Below are 13027 nucleotides of genomic sequence, written 5' to 3' on the forward strand. Positions count from 1 at the left end.
ACAAACTGAGGGTTGCTGGAGTGGGGGGTGGGGTGGGAGGGATGGGGTGACTGAGTGATAGACACTGGGGAGGGTATGTGCTCTGGTAAGCGCTGTGAATTGTGCAAGACTGTTGAATCTCAGATCTGTACCTCTGAAACAAATAATGCAATATATGTTAAGAAGAAAAAAAAAAGAAGAAAACAGGAGGGGAAGAATGAAGGGGGGAAATCGGAGGGGTAGACAAACCATGAGAGACGATGGACTCTGAAAAACAAACTGAGGGTTCTAGAGGGGAGGGGGGTGGGGGGATGGGTTAGCCTGGTGATGGGTATTAAAGAGGGCACGTTCTGCATGGAGCACTGGGTGTTATGCACAAACAATGAATCATGGAACACTACATCTAAAACTAATGATGTAATGTATGGGGATTAACATAACAATAAAAAAATTTAAAAAAAAGAAAGAAAGGTCTGCCTCCCTCTGCACAGGGTTATCTACTTGTGAACCACTCTCCTACTCCAAAGGGCGTGGTAGATTTTTTAAAATTTGCTTTTTTTCCTCTCGGTTAGTTAATATATAAATAGGAATGATACAGATTTGATAGAGAAAGCCTGTTACAACTTTCAGATAGGAACTGCTAGTGAAAATCACTAGCCTTACAAATAAATGCTGAGTTAAGGCTATACTTTTTTGTGGTCTACACAGAGCAGTGAAAGAATATCCTGGTCAACTAGCCCAAAGACATGCTAATTATATGTAGCCTTTTCACACATGAGTCTCCTGAGAGAATATAAATATAGCCTTAGCAGGGTTGAAGCACCTTGTCTGACACCCATAAACATGGCTGTGCTCTGTCTGATCGCCAACTGCTGTTTCAACCCTTTGGGAAATAGGTGCGGCCTCATCTTTGAGATAATCATCCAAACCATTATAAAGCAATTCTCATAAGTTCTCAGGAACTATAAAACCTAGGTCTGTAGGTACACTCAAGATGGATAAATGGATGCTAGTGAATTTTCTAAAATTCCCAACATGCAAACCTCCTTTTACCTATACTTCTATAACTCTTGGTAACTTTTATTACCACACTCCCTGTACGATACGATTATAAGTCTGCCTCCTATTCTCTAAACTTCTTCTAAAATGAGGACTACCAGGCAGACGCAGACAGCAGATGAAAGACTATGGGTAAACCTGACTCATGACTTTATCCCAACCAAACTCTTCTCCAGTCTCTGGGTATGCCCGTTCCTTGAGTTTTAGAACAATGCCTACTTTCCTCTAATCGAGCCTGACAAAACTAGCCACACCCCAACTACAACATCGGGAAGGCTCACTGTACTTGGTTTCACTCTCCTCAGTTTCTGGTATCTTTTTATGCAATTATTTTAGTGCTATACGTGTTGTCTAATGGATTTTAGACCCTCTACAATATCTGAAACTATAAACAAAAAAATGAGCTCAATAAATGTAAATGATTTAGTCTTCCACAGCAACCATTATCATAAATCATGAATGGAAGTATCAGTAGCCATTCTGCTAGTTTTCTGCCTAAGAGTTTTGGCAGAAGTACAAGGGGCATATGTCTGCTCCTGGCTCAGTAACAGAATAAAGGCAGTGCCTTCACAACTGACTATATGCTGAAGTCAGATTTGTTGCCAATTCTTTTCATATTCACAATAATTTTCTAGTGTATGTAATAACAACTTATTTTCTAAATTGGGTGAAACAGAGAAAATTAGTATTAAATTATTTATTAACTTCGGGTTTTGTAACCTCATTTTATAAAATAAAAAATCCTAGCTCCGTTTCCTACCCCAAGCAAGTGGACTGTTTTAAAATGATACTTGCACGTTTGAGAATTCTTTATGCTTATTCGGAACATTCTAATTTAGATAATACATTACCACAGAAACTCTTCTGGGGGTGTACCGAGTTAACTAATCCCTCTGAATGCCAAATAATTAAAAATATTTAGCAATATGTGGCTTCATATGTACAAACATAAGATGTTCTTTTAGAGTATCAAAGTATATATACTTCGAACTCTAAAATTATTTGATAGAAAAAAATAAGAATCTCTCACTTGACCCTGTCCCCATGCAGAATTATGGTGGTTATCAAAAGCTTAAATAAATTGGTTACACAGTATAATTGTTTCAAATATGTATGTTCAAGGTCACTGATAATACTGGTCATATTATTTTTTAAAGTTTTACAACCAATCTTTGTACATTTAATACCACCTTTATAATAAGGTACATAAAATACTTTTATTCCCTCAAACACAAAAAAATTCATATAAACAATTTTTCAAGTAAGAAAAGTACTGGCAATATAATAGCAGTAAATGGCTTGATCGATTGTGTTCCTGCCGTAAATTACAATGCAAGAATTAATCATAAACTTACATTTAGATGATCTTTTTAAATGCTAAGTTTTACGTTTTTTTCTCTTTAATTTTGCTCATCTTTACAGATTATTTGATTTCCTTCTGCAGATAACCTACACAAAGAAAGATGATTACCTCCTTCCAAACAAATAGAAATTTCTATTTTTGACTAACACTTCTGCCTATTTTAACTTGCTCTATGCACTGAACTTTCCCACGTGATTACCTAGGAAGGCAGATACTTTTAAGTTTCTCTTTCTGAAGAAGGTTTAACGTGAAGCTGCTCATTTCTCTTTAATGCAGCACCGTCATTCTGCAATTAAAACATACTAATTACCATGTTTTCAACAGATGCAAATGCAGCTCAATTAAAATTCTAGTCCATGTTACAAATTAAGCTACTTAATTCTGCAAGGTATCATGTTAGGACTGGGTCACCAAGAAGTTCAGAAAAGGCTGGGCACTTATATGTTAATGATTATGGAGGAAATGACATTAGGTTTCAATTGAAACTCAAAGTTATGCAGCTCCTGCCATAAATAAATACTTCTATCTAGTTATCACAAACGTTTTCCGATCAAAAATTGACTCTAAACCACATGGTCCTGAGAGTATTTTCTCCCCCATTGCTACTGTTGATACTGTTAATGATTTCTGTTGGTTGCTTATCCACAATCCATTTCCCCCTTTCTTCTTCCTAATGGAACTCTGACCATGTTCAGGAATGCAATCTAGCTCCAACAGGTTAATTCAGCATCAGATCAACCTGCCCCTTGATTTAATAGTCCAGTGTTACTAGTCTGAGAATGGCCCCCTCAGCCTGCATAGACACGCTCCATGCTTGGGGATATAGCTCACTCCCTTCTGTTGGATATGGACAAGAAAGCAAAAGGCCTCTGAGCTCTGTGATTACCCTCTGAATAAGCTGAATTATGGATAGTGCAGCCAAAAGGGCAGGAAGATGGTGGATCTTTGGTAACACCGCTGGGATATGGAATCAATGATCCCTGAAGCTGCCCAACTCCAGAGCTCAGCTATGTAAGACAGTGCATTTCCTCATGGTTAGAGCTGGTCTGAGTTGGATTTTCTATTAAATGCAGCTGAAAGCATCCTAACAGGTACACTGTGTAAATCAAACTTTAGAGCAGCTGTGGAAGATCTACAGTCTATCACAAGTGTAAGAGTTAGCAGTTAATGTAATTCTGGGTAGCTGTGACAACTTTGCCAGAATTAAATGATTTGTTCAGACTTGCTACTAGAGTTAAATGAATTGTTCAATAGGTATAAACAGGGAAACACAAAATGAAAATGATAATATTACTTCATAATCACCAGTAAACAGGTCCTTTCCTCCGAGGGCACAGCTTAAAGAAGCATCATTAAATATTTGTTGAGTGAATGACAGAATGATTAAACAAATAGTCAATCATATGGAAAACTATCCTTTATTGTTCCCTATTTATGAAGGACTACCCTAGGTATCAGAAATACCTAATGATTGAACCACATATTCTTGAGTAATTTACAATTTATTTTAGGAGAAATAGAATTAAATGGAGTAATTGTATACGGGATGACTAAGTCTTCAAAATTTATCTTCTTAAAACTTAAAATGAGTAAGTTCAAATGAGACATTAGTAATTGGAAAATTTCACTAGATGTAGCAAATCCACTGACCCCTACTAATTTCTACTTATTAATCTTAGGTTAAAGAAAAAAAAGTGATAAAAATTAATGAAGACTGGACTCCCGGGCACTGCAATGTCCTATGCAAGATTCAAGAACTTTGGGGATATAAATATTATTTTTGTTTCTTATTTTAATTGAATATTTTGACTTTGGAGAGGAAGAAAGATGTGGAAAATGAACAGCTAGTGATACAGATGGTGTCGAATAACAGGATCTGCTTTTCTGGACTCTGACTTTTAACATTAGAATGATGAGCTCTTGGCAATGGAAAACTTAGCTTTTTCAAAATGCTAAAAAAAAAAAAAAAACCCACAAAGCTGCCACCAAACATGAAAAAAGAAGAATGAAGAAGCTTTTACCCTAAAATGGGAGGTGGGAATAATAACTGATATGATGAAGAACCAAGAGTTTGACTATGAAAGGAGAGAAAGATACGAAGAACTCATGTGACATGTGCCATGTGCTATCAACAGAAGTGGTTTCAGCAACAGGAGGACTGGTCAAAGAGATGATTCCAAGAACACTCTAAAAGTATGTTTAGTTCATTAAAAAAAAAACAACAACAATAACTGTTTATGCTGAAGAGTGGACAGAAGGGCAAAAACAATTAAGATCACTCTTCCAAAGAACTTATTACCAAAAACCATTTTTCGTTTCGACTCTTTATTCTAAACTTCTCTTTAATGCATCCCTCCAAATAAAACAGGTAAAATGCTCCTGAAGATGCTGGTAGAATGTCACCTCCTTTATCCTTCCCTTCCCAAGAGAATGCTACAGAACAAGTACAATGAGGGTTATACCCTCAATTTTCTGAACCCTTTCACACTAACTTCCGGCATCTAATTGATTTTTACATTCAAATGATGGTCTACAATGGATACTGCTTCCTGTCCATGGGGACAATGTATAGTGAAGCTGAAGGTGTTCCTTTCGACAGACAGAATGAATTGGTTACACACCAAAATGGTAGTACTCATCACTCTTCTGTTGGAACTTCCATGAAAAATTTTACTTTTAATCAAGGAGTGAGCTTGGTGTTGAATGTATGTTTTAACACTACACAGAATATTATTTACAGTGTCAAGGAAAGAGATTCCAGGTCACTGCTCTGACTCTTTTAAGTGAAAAAAATACAAAACAATAATTAACAACACAACTACATGCAAATGTGAAAAGTAGTGAATGGCTAGCAATGCTCTATTTTGCTATTTATTGAGAAATCAAAATCACTGTCCCCCAAAAGCCAGTGTTCTAAACTATCAAGCCAGTCTGTACTGAGGAATCCACAAAAACTTCTTGATGTTAAAAAAAAATGCTTTATACTAAAAAGTCTCAGACACATTCTATATAATCAGTTAGGGCTTTAGAAAGTCAAGGGAAGACTAGATTGCTTGGGAAGAAGTTTCCTGAAGAAGGCAGTCTAATGTACCCATGAGAGGGTAGGGGCAAGGGGGAGGAAGAAGATACACCTCATGGAGATTACATGGTCTGGGCAAGAATGATCCGGGAGGCTTGAAGGACTCTGAGAACGTGATTACAGAGCTTACTCGGCAAATCTAGAGACAGCAAGATCAGTTAGGAGAGCCTAACAATAACTTCAGATATTAAATAATGAGGATTTGGGCTAGATTGAACAGAAGGAATGAAATTAGTAGATTTCATGGGGAAAAATTAAGAAAGCTTGGTAATGGAGTGGTTACACAGTACGATGATGATTCTAAGTTTCAGAGCCCGGAAGTGCTAATGAGAAAAACCACATCATCATCATCCATCTTTATGTGTGAGATGCTAAGCGTGTAAATGCAGGTTCTTCCTTTTCTTTGGCACTGCTAAGCATCATTACTCACCTGGATTATTGCATTACTAACACAGAACTGATTTCCTTGCCACCGGTACTGCTCACTTACCATGCCATCCCTGATAAACATTCTCTATCCTACATAACCCCAGCAATCATACTCTTACTTGAAATTCTTCAAAGGTTCTTTAAGGTCCTTCGTATAAAATGAAAATAATTTAAACAAGGTTGTCTGTGATTTGTCTTCTGCTTTCATCTTAAACCTCATTCCTCATTATGCTGTCACTTGCACTATACACATCAACCTTAATCAAACTATGGAAATCCAGAGAAAGTCCCCACTCTTTATGTTCTGCATGCTGCCTACATGCCCAGGTGAAGACCATTCAAGTAATGGTACTCATCTCCACTAATACTCTTCTGGGAAGCCTTCTCCCTGCTACCTCCCTTTCTGCTCTAAGTCCACATAGGCTAAGTGGGTACCCCAACCTTCGGTGCCACGGTAACCTGTGCACTACAGTGGCCCTTAACCACATTACTTCTTTAAGGATCGGTTTATCCACTGGGTTGAACCACTCCATGGCCCCCAGGAACTTACAGCCTAAATACCAGATTTTAGGAGCCACAACTCATGAATACACACTTCAATACTTTAAAGTAGTTTTAGATAGGGGCTTTCCGATTTGGAAGTTTAGTATTCTGGAAAAATCACAGGACTATGAATCAGAAAGTATGCATTCAGTATGATTCAGTTTCCCAAGTATGCTCTTGGTCAATGACTTAAATACTTTTTCCTTATCAAAAAGTGGTTAAAATGAGGATTCTATAATTCAAACACTTCACATGTGACTTTTCATTGTACTTTTAGCCTAAGTTAATATTTACCTACAAAAAGAAGTGGGACGAATAGCTTTGGCTACTTCACACGCTTACACCCATACTGCATTGAGAAACTTCCTTAAATTAATCAAAGCTCCTCTTCTTAAACTGCAGGTGATACTTAAGTATACAAATTGGCTTAAAAGGATAAGACAGTCTATTCCTAGCATTTCAGAACAAAAATTTTTATAAACATCCAATTATCTATATTAATCAAACAGGTAACCTTTTACAAAGTACTTTGACTTTGGGGGCACCTGGGTGGCTCAGTTGGTTAAGCAACTGCCTTCGGCTCAGGTCATGATCCTGGAGTCCTGGGATTGAGTCCCACATCGGGCTCCCTGCTCAGTGGGGAGTCTGCTTCTCCCTCTGATCCTCCCCCTCTCATGCTGTCTCCCATTCTCTCTCTCAGATAAATAAATAAAAAAATCTAAAAAAAAAAAACAAAGTACTTTGACTTTGAAACCCATATCCTGAATTGTCACAGCAGATTTTCTATAATCTAATGGGTTTTGCTTAAGATAAAATTAGACCTGGTTTGCATATTTGCTCAAATACATAGTACTGAAAAGTGCCTAGGAGTGTGCAGAATGCCGACCATAGAAAATTTGAAATATCAACTGCAATATGCTGTTTTATAACTAATAAACAAAAAAATTACCCAGGAATCTCTCATATGAGCTCATTTACTAACGTAAATTCACCTTCTTCAAATCTCATATGGTTAACCTAAGTTATGTATATTTTAGAGCTATGTCTTTTCTTATATCCTGATAAGAGACTAAAAGAAAGCGGGCAAGCTAGTCAAAAGCAAGTTTTCTCTCTGTTTTCAAGACATACAGTTTTCACATTTAAAATTATAAGCTAGATCTATCTTAAAATCAATAGGTACAATTAATAGGAGAGTATTTGGTTTCATTGTTTCACCTCCTGACCCCAACGAAAAGCAGTTTCCATATTCATAGGAAGACTTACAATTTGGCAACTTTTAACAGAAAAAAAAATGGGACCATATATTTTTCAAGAAGAAAACAAAGTAGTGTTGTTGCATGTAGCAACAGAAACTGATTTATTCTGGGAGATGTCGAAGCCACGTGCTGAGAGCCAGGCAGGGTATGTAATTTGCATAGAAGAGGGAGCAGATTGTGGATGCCCTGACCTGTCAAGCACAGGTAGGGCCTCAGAGATAATGGGTCCCAGAATACAAAGCTCCATCTTGATCCAGACAGACACACACAACATGGAGAGGCCAGATGGATTAAATGAGAGACAAAAACGCTGGCTTCTGCCATCTCCACAGGAAGAACGTAAGTGTTACAGAAGATGACAGATACCAGATACCACATGGAGCCCACCCCAGTCTCTTGGCCCCCATTGTTGTGCCCATGCCATGATTTCGACACTGCTGAGAAGAGGCAAGCCTGCTCGGAGCCACGAAATATAGTCACCAGGGAGATGCTCGACCCAACTGACAAGAGCAATCAAGTATGCCTATGCCTCAGCATCTTACTTGAAGGGCTAAGGTGGGAGGAGAAAACAGGAGACCGGAACAGTACTGGGGGCCGTCTGTCCCGATCCCCGGCCTCAGCTCACAGCCTCACAGCCTTCCAACGACAGTCCACCCTCCATCCCCACACGTCTGGGGCGCACTGGCGGGGGAACAAAAGGACTGTCTGCTAGGAGCCACGTTCAATAGTGAAAGGGCATTTTCACTGCCACTGGCAGCTGTAAGGGCGTCAGACCACAGCTCAGGAAAGCACCGTCTGCCAGGGGCCCACAGAGCACAGACAGTGGCAGGACAGAGACTCGCTGGCCACAGGGGACAGCGCCCTGGAAGGCGGGGATGCGGAGTACAACCAGAAACAAGCATGTGGATGCTGGCAAGCCATGGTGACAAAAAGCATGTGGACCTGCCCATGAGAATCCAGAAGCCAGACTCTGACAAGGATGCTGTTTAGGAAACGAAAGAAGAGTGGACTGAACTGGCCTTTCTCATAACGGGAGCCACAGAACACCTTTTTGTATCTGGTCATATGTAAAGGTGACAGTCTAATGATCAGCAGCAGTAACACCAGGCCGGAGGGACTTTTTTTTTTAGACTTGGCTTAGGCACCAGAGGTCTAGTGCATGCAGGTTCAGCATGCAATACAAACAGGGATGGCAAAGTGACACCACCATCCCCCTCTTCCTGCAGAGGGAAAGGCTCTCTCTCTCAGAGACACAATGGCGCTAGTTAAGCAGGAGCTCACTTATTGATGTAATGAATATGCACTGAATCCTATGATTTGCCAGGCCCCGTGCTCAGTTATGCACGATTAAACCAGACATGGTGGTGTCTTCTTTCGTGGGCTCCACGGAGGTGAGAGAGCTTAGAAGGCAGGATTTAGGCAGGTAAGTGAACAGGTACACAGAATCATGGAATGTCAAAACTAGAAAGGACCTCAGAAACCATCTAAATCATCTAAACCAGAGATTTTTAAGAATTTTCTAAAAAACTGCAAACTACTATTAACATTAAAATTTATAGACAACCACAATGCATTAAAAGTAACTTTCAAACCCCCCCCCCAAGTGCCAAGGCAATAGAGGGGTGACAGCAGGGTGAGGGGTGGAGCTGGTGGCTTTGCAGAGGCCCAGCTGCTCAGCCTCCCCCTGACTTCTGGACTCCCCCAAAACCACTGAGGCTCCCCTCCTGACCAGAGGTCACAATATACAACGTTGAGAATCAATGACCCAGTTGTCCAAATCTTCAGTTGCACAATGAGGAACTTAAAGCTCAGGGGTTTTAGGTAGCTTGGTCAGAATCCCAAATTCATCAGAAGAATGTGGACTAGGATGTGAGTCGCCTGATCCCATTTCAGTGCCCACTCTACTCCACTAATGCAATCTCAACAACTCGGATTGCAAAAGTGTGAAATGTACAATAGCTGTTTTCTTTTTTTCTTTTTTTTTTTTTCCTTTTGTATCCTGAGTTCAAGAGACTGGTCTGGGGGAAAAAATTATAAAATCAGGACTTTTGGAAAACATAGCACTCTGTGGTTGTAGATGCACATGTCACAAGCCTTTCCCATCTCTTGTCCAGAACTTCCCCTTTGGTTTACAAAATGTAATTTGTGTAATTGCTTATTTTTTGTCTCAATGGCAGCTGAATGAAAAAGTTTTAACATAATGTACTTAAACCAGTTATTTCAAATTATAAAAGGAAACTAAGTTGATATAGGAACAAATTTAGTTGTCTATCCACACCGCTAAGAAACTCTGAAGGCTGTCCCTATCAGAATTAAAAACATGCCTTGTATTTATATGTATTCCATCCCCTGATGCATTTGAAAGGAGTGTTATATGTGAGAAAATTACATTTTATGAGTGAATTTAAATAACATTTTAACGAGAACAAGGCATCATAAATTGTAGAAGCTTAAAAAAGAACTAATAGGGGCCAAAGTACCATGTCTTATTAAATATACACCCAGGACAGGCAGAAGCAAGATGCTACCATAGTAGGGCTGCACAAGAGATACTGGTTAGACTGGAAAGGAACCACTGATACAGTGGGGGAAAGCTCAAGAGCATTGAAAGCGCATATGACTCAGGATCTTGGAGCCCAGACTTGGCAGCAAAAATAGGAAATATGTTCTTCATCTGGCAAGAATAGGTTGCATACATTTGAAATCACTGGCTGGTTAGAGTGAAAAAGCTCCATCCAGCTTTAGATGGAGAATGAGGTAAAGGGCTGGGAAGGCGGGGGTGGGGTAGAGCAGTGCTCTCCCCAAGTTTTGCTTTGCATGCTACATTATGGCAGCGGTATTCGTCTTCCCAAAAACATTATAATATGTGCAACAGGCAAAAACTATATAATCACTTTCAGTCTCCTCCGAATGTGATTTTTATCTAAAACTTTTCTTCCCCACCACTTCCTTAGGTATTTGTGCTAGTAGCAGTTCACCCAAAAGTTAAATTGCAAGTAAATTACAATCCACTTCAATTATCTCTGGTCTCTGCCTGAACTTTGAGCAGTAGTGTCTCTAACTTTTCTAACAACAGTTAGATGCATAGAGTCACATTTGAACTTAAAAACTAAAATATAAAGTAGTAATTATGAACAACAGAAGCTAATCAACAGCTTTTACAATTAGGACTCTTCAGTTCTTTCTCTTTAAAAAAAATTTTTTTTAAGTACATCATTTATTAGATATAAATACAATCTCATTAAATTAAACACAAGCAAGAAAGATGACAAGAAAGTACACCAAAATGCTAACTGTGGTTCTCTTTCAGTGGTGGGATTTCATTAATTTTTTTTATTTTATTATGTTATGTTAATCACCATACATTACATCATTAGTTTTTGATGTAGTGTTCCATGATTCATTGTTTGTGCATAACACCCAGTGCTCCATGCAGAATGTGCCCTCTTTAATACCCATCACCAGGCTAACCCATCCCCCGACACCCCTCCCCTCTGGAACCCTCAGTTTGTTTCTCAGAGTCCACAGTCTCTTCACGGTTCGTCTCCCCCTCCGATTTCCCCCCCTTCATTTTTCCCCTCCTGCTATCTTCTTCTTTTTTTTTTAACATATAACATATTATTTGTTTCAGAGGTACAGGTCTGTGTTTCAAGAGGCTTAACACAATTCACAGTGCTCACCATAGCACATGTTGTTTTGTTTTTTTTTTCTGATTTTTAAAACCAATGGAATGGTTATTTTTATGCCATGAGTGTTTAACTATAAAGATAACTCCCTGTAACATCTGAACATATTTATAAATATTACCTTTTTCTCAATATTCTATGGAAAACATACTGCTCACTCATATTAACCTTTGACTTTCAATAATCTTTGCTTTAAAGTATTTTGCGATTTTGAGGGCGCCTGGGTGGCTCAGTCAGTTAAGCGGCTGCCTTCGGCTCAGTTCATGATCCCAGAGTCCTAGGATCGAGTCCCGCATCGGGCTCCTTGCTCAGCAGAGAGTCTGCTTCTCCCTCTGCCTGCCTGCCACTCCCCCTGCTTATGCTCTCTCTCTCACTCTCTCTGTGTCAAATAAATAAAGAAAATCTTAAAAAAAAAAAAAAAAAGTATTTTGCGATTTTGAAATGTACACATATATAAATATGCTAGCTCAGATCAAGGAAAGCAAGAGTAATTCATAAAAATGAAACAAAAATATGTTTTCAAAAGCATAGATCATTACATATGTTCACTGGAGATATCACATTGTAGCCGTGGTTTTCAAACATTTTGATCTCGGGATAACTTTAAATTCCTAAAAATTATTAAGGACTCAAAATAATTTTTATGTGGATTATCTCTTACTGAATTGAAACTGAGAAGATCTAAAAATATTAATTACTTTATAAAAAACAAAATTTATGTTAACAGAAATTGTTTTTTTATAAAACAATAATTGTATTTTCCAAAAACAATAAGTGCAAACAATGGCACTGTTTTACATTTTAGCAAATCTCTTCATTATCTGGCTGAAAAGGCAGATTCTTCTATCTGTTCTGCATTCAATCTATTACAATATCAAATGACCTGTTGTCTCTAGAAAACCCAACTTTGTACTTGTGAGAGAAAGGGTACAAAGATAAATAACTTCTTATTATTATGAAAAGTTTAGACCTCAATGATCCCTCTGAAGGATAATGGGAACCCTTGGGGTTCCCTAGAACATATTTGAAGAACTGCTGCTCCACAGAGCTGTTCGTAATTTCTGTTCTTTCAGACATTATAAACTTACACGTCTCCATGCCTTCATCATCATCATCTACCGCAGGTTTATCATAAGACTTGTCGATGGCAGCTCTGAAGCTCTCATTGCATCCCCTTCCTCTGATTATCCGCGGCCGTGGGCGGTGGAAAGGAATATCCCCATTCAAAGTCACCTCAGCAACTGCCGTCTGCAGACTCTCTAATGAGCTTGACTTCTTCAGACCCAGGGAAGGTCCTACATCTCTGCTGGGGGAACCTTGAAGATTAACAAAAACGAAATGTTAGTTAGAATTAGTGGTGAAAATGATATACCTGAATACCTATGGACTGTGGAAAACATCAGGGACATAAATTATTTGCTCACTGAGTTTTAAAGTGTGGATGGAAATGTTAAAAAATAAAGTAATAGTAACTAATTTTAATTTTTCTCAAATATATATTAAATTTAGTCTGTTTTCTCTATTTTCATTAGGAAAAACTGTAAGTTATTAGTCTCCACTTTTAGCTCAAGAGATAAAATTTTGGTCAAATCATCTGCTCCAAGTATGTAAATAATCTAAAAGAACCAGAATA

General features: G+C 38.5%; 1 protein-coding gene across 19 annotated transcripts in view; it reads right to left on the bottom strand.

Moving 5' to 3' along the window:
* Positions 1 to 13027, bottom strand: part of PARD3 (par-3 family cell polarity regulator) — a 624325-nt gene that overhangs the window by 190914 nt on the left and 420384 nt on the right. For all 19 annotated transcript variants that reach the window (XM_081820853.1, XM_081820856.1, XM_081820859.1 and 16 more), the window contains one exon: positions 12483 to 12710. In XM_081820853.1, the coding sequence (XP_081676979.1) occupies positions 12483 to 12710 (228 nt within the window). The remainder of the gene's footprint in view (positions 1 to 12482; positions 12711 to 13027) is intronic.

Source organism: Leptonychotes weddellii, chromosome 5 (assembly GCF_054177405.1).
Source record: "Leptonychotes weddellii isolate Sample4059 chromosome 5, ASM5417740v2, whole genome shotgun sequence".
Lineage (NCBI taxonomy): Eukaryota > Metazoa > Chordata > Mammalia > Carnivora > Phocidae > Leptonychotes > Leptonychotes weddellii.